General features: G+C 24.9%; 1 protein-coding gene across 1 annotated transcript; it reads right to left on the minus strand.

The window, feature by feature from the left end:
- Positions 1–63: 63 nt before the first annotated feature.
- LOC113558779 lies at positions 64–11,512 on the minus strand. The gene is given in 13 exon segments (XM_026964317.2): positions 64–830; positions 1,307–1,394; positions 2,189–2,237; positions 2,240–2,315; positions 3,665–3,770; positions 3,831–3,919; positions 3,980–4,075; positions 4,161–4,768; positions 4,826–4,954; positions 5,025–5,119; positions 5,188–5,389; positions 10,966–11,122; positions 11,233–11,512. Coding segments are annotated over 11 exon segments (1,563 nt in total). The 5' UTR covers positions 11,012–11,122; positions 11,233–11,512; the 3' UTR covers positions 64–830; positions 1,307–1,327.
- Between the last annotated feature and the right edge of the window lie 5,022 nt (positions 11,513–16,534).

The following is a 16,534-nucleotide window of genomic DNA, read 5'->3' on the forward strand; positions in this document are numbered from 1 at the left end:
CAATTGCATAAGTATATTATCTTCTCATAAAAAAAAAAAAAAAACACTTATGAATAAAATGACATTAACTTTTTTATTAATATAATTTAATTTAATATTTAAAGATCAGCTGCATATACAATAATTGAAAATCAATTAACACATCAATTGCACAAGTTAACAAGTTATTAAAAAAAAAAGTTCTCACATATTATACAACAAATAATAATCATAAAACTTTAAGTCAAATAAAAGATCAATAAGTCAGTTAAATTTAAAGAATAAAAATTTGGTTACTTTAAGTTACACTTTCTTAGTAACATCATCAGATGCTTAGCACTGTTCCCAAGAGGAATGCCACTAAACATTGCATGGAAGCATCAACCTTATTCCTAATAATAAATGTTTCTAGAAAATTACAATATTTTTCTAGATTTATCAAAAAACAATTACTTATGTGATAACAGAAAAATGGTCCTCATAGACTCTCTTATGTTTAATTTCCATTGATAAACTTAATCATAAATAATATTAAACCATTAAAAAAAAACATCAATTAAATACTTAAAAATCTTTTGTATTAATTAATAACTAGGAATACTTAAGAATAACTAACCAATGCTATGTTCATTTAACATAAACAAGGAATTGAAAAAAATATTTATAGATATTATATACAAAAGAATACTTAAATAACAAGCTATGAAATTATTTTACTACATTTTTTGTATTATTAACTAAACTAAATTAAAAATATTTTGTCCGTAAATAATTTACAATTTTTTTTATACATTTATTATTCCACGTAATCAATCGAAGAGAAATATGTATCGACATTATCATCCAGAAATCTGAAAAACAATACATTTTTTATGATTTAAATATACCATATTTACTGTTATAATTATGTATTGAGGGGAAGTTGTGTTGACTGTATTATTAATAGTATTACAAATTTTACATTAAGAAGAATCTATTTTATATGTTTTATTTTTCAGTTATTTTTATTATTAGAATGAATTGATATTGATCTATTATCAAATTTTACAAGCTGATTTCCATATATGCTAGCACCCTGATAGTATCTTAACGGCATATGATTACGGGCTGCTATAATCACATTTACAAATAAATGTAAATATTTTCCATGGAGTTGGACTAATAATAATTTTTTTTTTTGATGATGCACCATCAAAATTGAATAATATAGATCAGTAGTTCCCAATCCATGGGTTGCGGACAGCTTAAAACTGGGCCGTGGACCATATAATATTAACATTACTGTATATTGTTTAAATGAAAAAAAAATTTAAAAATAATTACTTACTGCATCATTTTATTAACATAGTTAATAAAGAAATCCATATGGCATTGAACATTCCATGGGGTTGTTAATATAACATACGGTAATCTCACTAAAAAAACAAATATACACATATAATCAATGATACAATAGTGAAATATTTTCATTAATTTTATTCAATGTTACTTAATAACAAATTTTGGATAACAGACATGTTATTTACATCTTATTAATAATGTATTCCTTCTTAGACAAAGAATACACTCACACTATTTCCAAGTTTTGTTAATAATGTTAAATAGAATCAATATTTAAGTTATTTTATAGTAAAATATAATACCATAGGCTTGTGTGAATTGTGAAATGGACCACACAGTGTTGGGTAAATTATTTTTTAAAAGTAATAAAATTATATTATTTGTTGTATTAAGAGGACGCTACACCAGCATGTGTTGTCTCTATCTTACAAATATAAAACATACCAAAAACTGTTTTACGTAAGAGAAAACCGAGAAGGCGTTATGACATTTTCACCACATAAAGAGGAGAACTTTGGCTATAAAATTTTATTTTTATTTTTCCGATATTGGCACTACAGAAAAAAAAAAATTATTCAAGTTTAAAAATAATGAATATTGAAACAATAATCGCTTTTTTTTGTTAGTAAGACAGAGACAATACATACGAGTATAACATCCTTTTAACACCCAAGATGAAGCATTAATATGAAATATCTGAAATATATTTAATTATAAACATGCAAAATAAAATAGTTAACATAACTTAATACATAATTATTAATGAAATAATATTCATCAATTAATTATAAAATCAACTCTTATAAGTAAATTCCTTTAAAAGTTTTAAAAATTAAACATAAAAAATGTATTTGTGTTTAATACATACCAAGGAATCTTAATAGATACATGGGACCATACACATAACACCAAATTTTTTTGGGTACTATGTGTTCTTTAAAGACATATGTGGTGTTTGGTTGATCAACTAATCTTTTCCGAAAATGGGTCATTGCCTAAAATAGATAATATATAATACATAACTATTATAAAAATTTAATTTATTTATTTTAATTGGAGTAAGACAAATTATAATGTCCTCCAGTAAAAGTATTGGTTGAAACCTTGTACACTTAGCAATAAAAATGTGCTGGGATGTTATCAAAATAGTACTAATTAAGCTTGATACTTCTTTTAATTATAAAATTATAAATAAAAAAAATGTAAAATATATTAACAACTAAACAAAAACTTTTTATAAGAAAGCAAGCAGTGTATGGTACCAAACTTTTTTTTTAACACAATTTTTTTTATAAGCATTTGAAATCAACATTTTAATTTAAAATAATAATTTTAGTAATTTTGTTGAAATACAAATAACTTGATATAACTAATTGCTATTTAATATATTATTAATAACAATACACAATTAAATAAAAAATAATTCAAATTATATCAATATTATAAAATTACATTAAAATTACATATATTTTTTATACAAAATATGCTATTTGGTTTTGTATAAATCAGTCCAACTTACTACATTCCCAAAGATCAACTCTGATTAGAATTGTTTTTCATATACAATAATTAATTTCTGGATTTAAATCTTATCATTTACATACATTACTGTAATTTACTCAATAATGTGATATACTTTCAACACCTATATTAAATTTCTTCCATGGCAATATGACTAATATTTACCATTAAAGTCTTTTACAAAATGTTTTATTTAAATGGCATAAATATCTTAACATAAATATTTTAGAAATGTCATAATGAAAAGTTAAGTATAATAATGTATAGAAATTTTCAAGTTTCCACAAGGAATATTTTTAAATTACACTAAAGCAACTAAAATTGTTATTCTTTGTTTAAATATCTTATTTTGTCAATATTTAAATATCAAATGTTAAAAACAAAAAATTATGCATATATATTTTTAAGATTTCTTAGTTTCACTGAGGATTACTCATGAAAAATGTTGAATTATATTTCCTAGCCTTGACTTTAACATTTTATAAACATTTTTAACAATAAAATATTTAAAATTTTAACAATTTATGAAAAAATTAAAATTTTAAAAACTTATAAAAGAAATTGTGTATAATAAGTATAATTATGTGTCAGATACCACACTTAAAATTGAAGATAAAAGCATTTTTTTTTTTGCTATAAATTATAATATGTATATGCAAACACTATTTTATTAACCAATATTGTAACATCAATATATTTATTGCTTCATTCATAAGTTTGTCTTTGAAAGAATATCTTAGAATTTGAAATCTTTAAAAATGAAAATAATAGAATAATAAGTTTGTAGGAACTAAAAATATGCTTTGTATTTTTTTATCATTACCTTAAACTGAATACCGTTCTTTATCTCACTTTTGTATGTTATATGTGTGTGAACAATATTGTTAAAACACTCCATTAATTTTACAGACACCATCATTGAAGTTTGCCTAAAATAAATATTGTATAAAATATTTAATAATAATTAATTTAGATAATTAAATAATTACTTCTGACGATCATCTTCAGATTTATATAATTCTTCAATGAAAGCATGTGCAATGTTTGCTACATAATGAACGTCTTGAAACTTAAGTATCTAAAACAAAGCAATCAATATTACAAAGATAATAATAATGAAGTATAATATGAAATGTACCTTTTTGTATCTATTGTGCATCAACCAATCATCCATCATCACTTTTCTTATTTTATTTGGTAATATCATAGATTGATGTAATTTGTCACCAAGGCGCTAAAAAAAATTGTACAAACAAAGATAGTTTATTCAAATTCTTAATTTAAAATAAAAAAATAATTTTTTATACTGTTTATAATACCACTGAAAATGGAATGATTTCTAAGAAAATATTAGAACAAGCACGAATAGCAGCTTCCTCTTTTAGAGCTTGTTCATCAATATTCTCTTTAGTAGTATTATCTTCAATTATGAGTTGGCTTGGTTCAGTAATTAGAGTTTGTACTGAATCACTTGTAGTAGCATCATTAGATACTTTACAAAAATCACTGTTTACGGGTTGGCTTGGTTCAGAAATTAAAGCTTTTTCTGCAACCTGTTCTTCGATATTTTTTGTAGTATCATCAAATATGTTAGTGGCATTAACCTGTAACTTTTCTGTAGATTTATTTTTAGTATATGTTTTAAGACGTTTAAGAACTGGTTCATATTCAGGTTGAAACTCATTAGAATAATCAATATTTGTGGACTGGCTTGGTTCAGTTACTTTTATATTTTGAATTACTTCATTTGTAATTTTTTTAGCTTTATTGGTATATGTTTTTACATTTTTTGTTGCTTCACTGCTACTTGTTATAGTACTACTAGTAGGAATATTTTTTGTAATTGTGTCATCATTGGTAACTTTGATTTTGTCCTTGACATCTTTATCGATAGAGTTACTTTTTGGTACTGCTTTCTTTGATTGGCCTGGTTTTAATAAAACATTAAAATGACAATATAAATATTTAACTAAAAATGTATTACCTCTTTTTTGTAGATTTTTGTTTGTTTGCGATAACGTTTTAACTGCTAAGCTGGTAGTAGGTTTTTTTTTATTCTTCACAGAAAGTGGACATGGACTATTTCTTTTAGTTACTGTTTTTCTTGGTCGGCCTAGTTTCAACAAAATTTTACAATGATAATCATGAAATAAAAAATAAATATGTAATTAAGAATAAATTACCTCTTTTTTTCATTAGGGAACCAACACTGATTGTTTTTTTAGGTTTATCAATTTTTTTTTTTTTTTTGGATTCCTCGAGTGCTCGTTTTTCATCACTGTGATTATAATACATTATTTATAAACAAATGGTACAAAAATAGGTAGTATTAAAACAATGTCTTACAATTTCTTCTGTAGTCTAGCTTGGTGACCATAATTAGTGTAACTCATTTCTAAAACTTCATTTTCATCTATCCATTCGTCCCAAGTTGTTTTCCATCCTTTATAATGAATAAAGTATTGATTCTCCCCATAGTCTGTTTTGCGGCGTTTCATACATTTAGCTTCATACAGCAAATCATTAAAGTATACAAACACATCATCACCTAATTAAGAATTAAGAACATTTTAAACAAAATTTAAACTTGAGTTGAGAGAAGCAAAAATGTTGTTAAGGATCAGATTTATATACAATAAAATATCAAAAAATATGCGTGTATTCATAACCATAAATTTATATATATTAAAGTATAAAATAAGTTACATAAACATTTATTTATCATTGTACAATTATAAATGAAAAAAAATTGCAACATCATAAGAAAAATCACATAACATGCTTGAACATGGTTGCACGTCCAACGCGCACACCTATGATCATTAAGAGTATTACTATTGCAAATATTGCTACTTGAAAACATGTATATGGAATTAAATTAAATTATATATATAATAGGTGTTTAAATTGTACAGAAATCCAAAGAATTACCTTAAAAATAATTAATGTGTAGTCTCTGTCTTATTATAATATACGTTAGTAAGACAGAGACTATGCATGCAGGTATACTGTCCTCTTAATATGCAACATTAACGCTATCTATATAAATTATATACTCGACAACATCAAAATGAAATTATCAATTATAATGTGGTTATCCAAAACCACATTAAGAGAAGAGAGAGCTTAAGAGAGCTTTCCTGTTTGAAAATGTTTAAAAACATCAAATAATTCAATGTGATCACAAAGGTAAAAATTGAATTAACAACAATACATTTTTGGTCAATATTTACATGTATTTTTTTCATATCATTCGAAAATCAATTTTTAAGAAAATTGGCTTATATATTTATAGTAATATTAAAATGTCCAATAATAATAACAAATTTTCATATCTAGGAAATTATTTTTAAGTTTATTGGGTAATATATAACACATATTTTAGTATTTTTTGGTGCTATTAAGTCACAATCCTGGTCATGTCTAATACTTAAATTTTAATGTAATTCTTTGGACTTCTGTACAATTTAAATACCTATTTTATATATAATTTAATTTAATTCCATATACATGTTTTCAAGTAGCAATATTTGCAATAGTAATATTCTTAATGATCATAGGTGTGCGCATTGGACGTGCAAACCATGTTCAAGCATGTTATGTGATTTTTTATGGGCCGAAGCACCCAATGCTTTAATCAAATTACTATACTAATATACCTAAATTACCAAATTCAATTTTGATATCAAAATTAAAAATAATAGAATACTTCACTGAGTGCACTCAGTAGTTGTAAGTCTGTATATAGTTTAGTGTACAGACGCAATAATGATTAGTATTATATATTAAAAATTGTTTTTATACTTGGTTTATAAAAATGTATGTAATTAACTAATAATTTTTTGTAATACTAATGTAATAATGATGGTAACCTTATTATCACAATTATTGAATAAGAGTTAATCTACAAAAAGTTTTTCATTATTACTAAAGAACGGATTTTAATTTAAATAAATATTTGTATGTAGTTTAAACATCGGAATGTTTTCAATATATGTATACGTTTCATTTAATTTTGAATAAACTGAAGCTAATTTTATTTTAAATATTTTACAAAAAAAATATGCGTAATTCTGTGTTATTGTATATTTTCCATTTTTATATTAGTATTTTACTATGTATGACGAGAAACAATCAGGTCTGTACACTTCTTGACATCAAATAACTACGATTAAATATCGTATTTAGGTATTAGGCTACTCATTAGTCATAACTATATACAAATTTGCTTTTTGATCTGTGTTTATATGGCCGTTATTCGATCACAGTATTTTTGTGTCATATCTATTTGTGTAGTTTTAATCTGTTAGTTTATTCCATATTATAATAAAGTTAATTATTTAAATATGCCCAGTCACTCACACAAAAAGATCAAAAGTTGGTCTTTATTTGAAAGAATTTCCAAATAAAACTTTTAGAAGTGATGGGCAAGTTTTATATTGTCAATTTTGTGAAAAATCATTGTTGATTGACCAACATCCAAATTTTATTGTATATGATCTAATTGCTGTTATTTTAAATTTTAAAATGTCAAATTATATGTTATTTTTAACTGTTTCTCTTACAAAGATAATTCAGAATAAAAAATTTGAATTTGTATTATGTATTATTTATAATAAATTCTATCTTATATTAAATTTAAATAGTACAATATTATAAATAAATATATCTTAAGAAATAATGAAATATATAATATATATTTAAATATTTTTAATTTTATACTAAATTAAAATACGTTCCCTAATTATTACATAGAATAAAAGCAAGAAGTATCTACCTATATTATAGTAACGTATATCTACTATATTATTATTATAGGGTATATAATCAGGTGTGTATACTGTCACTGTACACAAGTCATATTTAAATGTTACATTAAACTGTAAAATATAAACAATACCCCGTTCAATTGTATCTATATTTTCCAAATTAGTAGTTTTGTATTAGAATTTTAACTAAACTAATGCAAATTTCTTGAACAATAGACGCTATTAAAAGTATTACAGTAGTCTTGCTAATCCAAACTAGATGGGACCAAATTCTATCCGGATGAAACAAAATGACGTTTTTTTTTAACATACTAATAAATATTTTTCAAAAAACACCTTATGTATTTATACAAATTCAAAATTTGTTGATTTACAATTTTACATTACACATTATTATTGTTATTATTGTGATAAATGTATTACATATGTACATATATCAAAACAAATTTATAGAAAATTAAAGAAAGTATGAAATACAAATTGTCTAGATTAGCGATGACCAGATTATTGAGACTCTACTGTATTATGAAAGGGGGAACTGTTAAAGAGTAGTTAAAGAAAAAAATAATTAAAATTAGTTTTGTTAAAGCATTAAAACTTTTATAAGAAAAAAAAAATAATCACAAAGACTAGGGGTTAAAAAATATAGTCACTAAATATGCATATTTTTCATATTTAATAAGTAATGGAAATATTTGTATGTTATAAACTCCCAATGTGTTGCAAATAGTTGATATTTTCACAAAAACTATCCAAAGTGTCACACTGAAAATGATCATCAATTCTAAAAAATGTACATGATGATTGTATAAACGCTATATTAATGTTGTATTATTATGTTAATCATGTAAAATATGTGTGAAAGTCATTAATAACAATTAATAAGATCTGAATTTTTATACAAAAAATATTGTCGAATACACACATTCTAAAAGATATAAATCAGCCAAATCTTGATAAAAAATCAATGTACTAAAAACTGGTTTCAATGTTTATGGATTTCTCAAACCAAGAACGCATAATATATATTAAATAACAGTATGTATACAATATATGTTAATTCATAACTGTGAATAAAATAAAATAATTATTAATTTACTCATTAATATTGGTTGATGATCATTTAAGATAACTATTTCGTATATACAGTATAAACATATATCAAATGGTATTTGTTAAATTAACTTAATAAAATAGCAAGGAACTTGTTCAAAGTAAAAAAAATTTCCAAATTGAACTATTTAAAAACTATGGGCTTCAAATTTACAGTATTCATTATAATTATTATAAACATGTAATTTTAATTTTAATTTTTTTAATATTACTGTAAAAGATTAATTAATAATAATAGTAATAATAAATATAGTTTTGATAAAATACAGTTTATTTTTGAAAAATTTATTTGCGCTTATGGTTTGTTAAAAGAGTATTTTTTTTGCACTTTTGGGTTATATTTTATGCTAATAAGCTACAGCTATAATGCACAACTTAATAAATTATTAATATATTGTAATATACATAATACAAAACAATTTAGTAAATTTATAAAAATAAAATATTCATTTTAAAATAGTGTTGCTATTAAAACCAAAATAAACTCAAATAAAAATAAAAATTTAATTTAATAAAAATATTGACACTAACAGCGACATCTATAACAGTGTGCTATGTGGGTTGTCTTTTTAGATAAATACACTCGTACACTACCACCATCAGCCACCACCAAACCAAGCCGATAAATATAGAAATAGCAACTTTCAATAATAATAAATAATAGTAACTAATTAGTAGGGCTCGGAAGTTGATGACCATAAAAACATTAAAAAAATGAAAATATGACATCATAATGTTCTTAAAAAATTACAAATATTTGTTTTAAAGTAATAAAAATATACATTTCTTTTAATTGAACTTTATTTGTGTTCTATATACATTTATCAACGCTTACAAATTATTCAAAAAAAGATGTCCTTAGAAATTAAATAAAAGAATGTATGGAATTTCGAAAATATAGTAAAATCCCATTACAACAAACTCCAAGCGGTCAAATTTTTTTTCGTTATAACGAAAATTCGAATAAGCTCTTTATAAGCCCTACTTCCCAACAGGGGACTTTTATGACTTTTGTTATAACGGGATTTTTTGTTGTATTGGTATTCGTTGTAACGGGAATTATTGTATTACAAAAAAATAACAAAATGTAGGTTTAATAAATTCACTACAACACGACAATGACGACTGTAATAGGTGAGATAAAATCGGATAGGTACTAATTTTAGTCAGTGATGATTTCAAAGTTCTAATTAAGTTATCGGCATAATGATAAAAACTAAACAAATGTGGGAAAATGACCCAAAAATGTCAAAAAATTACTTAAAAAGTAATAAGCACCAAAAAATGTAAAATAAAAATTAGTTCTTCAGATTCACATGCTAATGAAACACATTAGCATCGTCTAAGAAGTTCTAAAAAAAAAATGCAAAATACATCAACTTCCGAGCCTTATTAATAAACACAAAATATTGTGTACAGTGTAGTGTATAGAATAAAGATAAAAGTTAAAATATAGTTTAGCAAAAAACATTAAACATAAAAATATATGAAACTTTAAAATTAAACTCAATATTATATATAAATGGCGACTTAATAAATTTGAATAACACATTTTTAAATTTCGTACAATTTAAAAGACTGTGGAATAAATTTAAACTTAAAAATTCACAACACTAGCTATAGTTTAAGTTTAGCAAATTCTATGCCAATTCATCCAAGACTAACTCTTATTCAACATTTTAAATTAATAAATATTCTAAAACAGCGGTGCGCAACGTGAGAGTCACAACATTTTATTAGAATTATTGGCGACCAATAATTTAATACCAAATGAATAAGTTATATACTATTATAAGAAGGGGGCCGTATCAATGTATTATTAAAATAAAAAATGTCGAGGGTCGTGAATCAAAAACGGATGCGCACCATTGTTCTAGAAGCTTGATGAAAACTGTACAATTCACTTGTTCAAATGCCTTTTAAGTCAGTACAGTATCTACTTGTCTGTAGCGACATAATACGTTCATGATATAATTCACGAACGCTATATTAAAAACACATGAATAGTACTAGGTACCTGCAAATTTCACCAAGTTAGATTTAAGTTTGGCTTTTTATTAATATACCTAGGTACCTAGTTAACTGTCATGTTTTCGTTCCATGGAATTCTTTTGTTATGTTACATTACAGTACAATATCAACCAAGCAATTGAACGGAGATAATATAAGCAGCATAATATTTGCCAAATCAAGGCATGAACTTAATAGTACATTTTTTTTTTTGTAATAAAATTAACACTACCTTCGGCGAAATTGTAGTTGTCTTTCAATATGTCGTCGTCTGACATGTTGTCAAATAAATGAATCACTAGAGACAATTGGAGATTTGGTGTTTAACAATCCGTTTCCTTAAAAAGCGGTAGTAGTATATTTATGTATGTTTTATTGTATCGAAGACGCTGAAATTTTGACGTACAGATCAATAATACGTAAAATAAACAAGTGTTTGATAGTGTAAACAACACTACAACAGTTGTAGATAAGCAAACGCTAATGGCGAAATACTAACAGGTAAAAATGGTCGAAACGAGTTAGAACGGTATCAATAAATGGCGGTGCTTGATAACGCAATTCATTCGATCTAAAAGATGCAAACTATGCCAATAGGCTACAATTCAGAAATAACCAGCGGTCGTCATTATGGCTTGGCAGAAGGCTATCGGATATTCACAAGATTTACAGTATTTCAGATTTTGATCACAGGAAAACCGCAATGGCAACAATGACTAACAATCGAAATTCAGAATGTGTAGTGTGTACACGGTACTACCGACTACGGCGGCTGCAGACTAACACTAAAGCGTCAAAAAGTGAAATACTCATAAAAGATCCGCTGTGCGCGTGCGGCGCGTGTGCTGTGAGCTCGTCCGTGCGTACATTGACCCTATAGTTGTACACTACGGCGTAGTACTCAAAGACGTTGTAAGTACCGTCTTATAAGCTTTCCGCTTTCCTTGACATTTACATTATTATCATTTATTTATCCGATATCCAGTGAGCGCACACAGAATAAATGATAACGGACGGACCGTCGACGATTATCATTAGTCTTTATTTTTATTTGAAATTTTACTCGATTCTCGTATTAAAGAAAAAACTCTTCATCACATTATAAGTTATAACATATTATTTTCAATCACACATTGTGAATCGTCGATAAATTGCAGTACGGTTTTCTATGTGGAGTATACCGAGGACTAGCGTTAAACCGCGGCAGACTTCGTTGTTATTCTCGAGTAGGTACTGAAACATGGGATGAACTATGGTTTAGATGCTTATGTACCTAAAATGGATTAAATTTGTATGTACTTTAAAATTAACAAATGTGTATAAAAAAACTAAGTAAAATATAAATATAAAACTTAAGTGTACCTAAAGGTATTTAGATTGTAGGTCAAAGGCAGTTTGCTATAAGAAGACTATGAACGAATGCTCCTAGTCCAAAAATGGATAGCGTGTACGGTGTATTTACTATGGGTGGTAACAGTTCCGCAACTATTAACTCTGAGGCCTGTGTGCAAAATTTATTTGGGGGCCCCAAATCAATACTATTATTTTTTACTTGTTTTTTTTTTGTATGACTACAGCAATTAATCAGTACCTTTTTGATATATTTACTTATATGGAATCATTTATGATATTATACATACATTATACTAATTAGACAAGATGTTTACCTTACATTATTATATTACTAATTTGAAACTTTATACCAAAACCATTTTAATAATGTTTTATCTAGATTAAACATGCTCATAATATTTTGTAGGTTTAATTATATAGTATTTATAATTCATAATTAAACAAAATAAAATAACTAATAGTATAAACTAAAAACATTTCTATTAAATTTTAATTTAGTAATTTTAGCAAAATATAATAATGAATCATAAGTAGTTTACATTAATAAACCGTTTTTTAATGCAAATACTGCAGTATGTCTAGATTCCCATTGGGTAGAGCACACTTTATATAAAGTTAAATACTTTTCTTCTAATTTTTGATTTAGTGTTATATCCTAATGCCAATAATGCCTATTGAGATTTACTTGATATAAAGAAATTAAATAAATTCTATACAGTTTTAAAAAATCTTGATATGCTTGGTGAAATTTTTGAAGCATCAGATATCACTATGTTTAAGTTATGAGCACAACAATGGATAAATAATGCAGTTGGAACAATTTAATTTATTCTCTTTTGGACTCCAGAGTATTTTCTACTCATAACCGGTATTCAATCATATTCTTGTCCTTTACAATTTAAAATTTTTATATTATGATTGTGTAAAACGTCTTGTATCAACTGTGCGTAATCTGTTACTCCATGTTGTTCTAAAGTATAAATATTTTCTAAAAATGATTCTTTAATATTAATTGTGTGTGTTTTATAGTAAACAATCACATACCGTATAATGACACTGACTTAGTCGTCAGATTTTTGTTGTCTTGGGTAGGGTCTAATATGACTGAGAAAAATAACTCATTATTTATTCACATATTATGTGACATATGTTTTCAGATAAAATTGCAATCAATTAATTTTGAACCTTCCAAAATAATTATTTGATGTGTTTGGTAGGATCATTTAAAAGTACATAAAGAACTGGTAAAAATCAGCTAATAGATGAATTGTTTGATAAAATTACCTTTAAGCTGTACAGACTTATCACCTTTCTTACCTGTATTTCCTCATAAAGCAGTGTTTTTTGATGTGAGAGTTAAAATAACTTTAATGATGTGATGTAGAATATTTCGTTAATATTCTGCTTCTTTAGATATATGTTGTTTTATACTTTTATCAATTGTAGAATTTTTTAACCAAGTACCTCTAACTGTTGTGGCTTCAGTATGTTATAAGGATTTTTTGTGAACTTGAATATTTTAATATGAAGTTATTAAATATGATACATTTTTTCAATCATTTATACCATAAATCCATTCAGACCTATAGTTTGAATTATTTCTGTTTGCAAATAACCAACATGACTCATAGTAAGCTTTTTTTAAAATTACAAAATGTGGAATTTTTGAACCAGTCTTAATAATCATATTATAATAGCTCAATAAAAAATATCTATTTTTATTGTCCTTCTCGAATTCAATTTAAGGTTAACATGTCTCAAATAATAAAATGCTCCGTTTAAGAGAATCTGATATATCTTTGTTAAAATGTCCGCGATCAGTAGGGTACAAACAATTTTAAATTCAATTTATCAACTAAATATTCTAGTCACACCTATTATCAATACCCGTATAAAACCGATTTATTTATAGACATTATAAAATGCTTAATACTATTATTTTAGGACTTGGCTCTTACATAATATTTATCCTATATTTAATAATTATGCCTATAATTAATTTAATCTAAAATGAAAAACAGACAATTAATTTTCAATTTTATATTTTGGTTTTAGAGGCCCCTTAGAGTTGGAGGCCTATGTGCATTGCACGCCTTTCATGCTCAGTATTTACAGTACTGGGTGATGAGTCAATATGAAAATGAATCTAAATCTTATGTGTTACAGTGTAGTATAACGGGTGTCCATTCGCCTACCTGTTTTAAATTATAACTAGACTGGATTTATATACATTTAAAATTTTGAAATATGCACTTAAAAAGTTTCAAATATGCACATAAAAAGCACAAAATATGCAAAATAATTTTTGATTATTATAGCTAGGTATTTATTTATTGATAAATTATAAAACTTAACATTAATGATGGAAAAAAAAACTCTAATTTTATATATTATATGATTGTGATGAAAAAATAGACAATTTATTTGTTATTGGAAAAACAATAAGTAACAATAATATGTCAATACATTTAATACTTAAGTATTATAAAGTAACTAATACAAACAGTGTTATATAATATGAACACATTTTTATAATATGTTGACTATTACCGAACGTAGGTACACTTTGAACTACAGTCGTCAGTCTGTCAGTCCTAGTTTTGTAGTATTGACAAATGACAATAACTTGATAATGTTAAGCAAAATTGATAAGATAAATATATTCAATATGAAAATCAATATGTAATGAATTAAGTACCTACCTACCTACTAACTAATAAGTAATAATGATCTACGGAAACGTAATGTTATATTTTTAAAAATGTTGTGTTGTGGACCAAATTTATAGATAATAATTGTATATAAAATTATCAAACTAAATTAAAACATTTAAATTTATACACAATATGCAAAAACATGCGTTTTATGGAAAATAAAAATTTGTAATATTATTTATTTAGGTATGACTGATGTAAATCTATTTACTGCATGTAATTACTTATAAAAATATGAACATGCATTATATGCAAAATTCCGGTCTTTAATTGTAACATTAAATATTAATTAATCAATATCATTCATTTTTTTTTTTTAAGTTGTTAAATCATAACATAAAATTAGTCATAAGTTAAAATAAGTTTATTATAGCTAATTGTAAAAGTACATGAAAAATGTAACTTTAGAAAAACTAAAAATATTGCACTGATCTTAATAAATTTAGTTGGTGGATGGGTAGCTTATGAAGCTTGCTCCTAGACTGTTGAAGACTCAAGGTACTATACATATTTTTTTTTATTAAATTAAATCAATACATTACATTTAAAACAAGTAATAAATTGTAACATATTAAAATTAAATTATCCCCTTAAGCATAGCTTGTAGTGGGATAATTGAGTTATTTTATAAATTACTTATTACATTTTATAAAGGTATTTACAAATTATTACATCTTTTTTTTTAAAAACATTGTATTGGATTTAATACTATATAAGATAAAAATAACTTGCAAATTAAAGTTTGCTTAACAATCATGTTATAATTAATTTTTTATTTATTTAATAACCAGATTTTTTTTTTATATTAAAAAAGATGTTCTTGATATAATGGCAATGCATTAAAATTAATTGGACCTAGATAATCTAAAAAATGTTTTCCAAAACTTTTTTTTGTTTATTCAGCTTTGATATCATAAGCCCTTATTTCACATTCATTAATTTTTTGTAAGACTAATAATTTTAGAAGAATATAATATGGAAAATTGTTTATACAGCAACCTGACCGGTAATACACCTAACTCTATGTAGTTTGAAACAGAGGAACCTATTAAAACATTTTTACGCAAACATAGCTAAATTCTGTTGTGTTATGAGAGACCTTAATACATTTTCAGAATAACCTCCTCAAAGTATTAGTCGATATTGGAAAATTGAAAATTGATTTATATAACACATTATACATTATGGTGCACATGGTTTCTTTGGATATTATATTGTTTAGTTCAGTGGTCTTCAACCGGTGGGTCGTTACCCATTTTTGGGTCGTATAAGCTTTAAAATTGGATTGCAATAAGTCTTCTTTTTAAAATAAAAATTATATAAGGTAAAAAAAAATTTATTTTAATTATTAAATTTAGAAAATTAATAAATAAAAAGACCTATTTGCATACTAAATGTTGTAAATGTAAATTTTATTTATTCAGTTTTAAATAGTACTACTGCAAAGCATTAAGTAATTTTAGTTTTCTTACAAAGCTTCATGGGTTGCGAAAAATGTATGCCTAAAAAAATGGGTTGTGAGTTCAAAAAGGTTGAAGACCACTGGTTTAGTTTATACATTTTGAAAATAATAGATCTTAGGCTACGCGCCCAATTTATGTTTGAAATATGTATTCTTCAGCGTAAGTTTCAGTCAAAAAATTAAACCTAAATATTTTACTTTTGTTACTCAGATTATTTTTTGGTAATTACATGAGACTAACAAAGTATTATTTGTACCACAAGAGTGTATAA

Source organism: Rhopalosiphum maidis, chromosome 3, assembly GCF_003676215.2.
Source record: "Rhopalosiphum maidis isolate BTI-1 chromosome 3, ASM367621v3, whole genome shotgun sequence".
Taxonomy (NCBI): Eukaryota; Metazoa; Arthropoda; class Insecta; order Hemiptera; family Aphididae; genus Rhopalosiphum; species Rhopalosiphum maidis.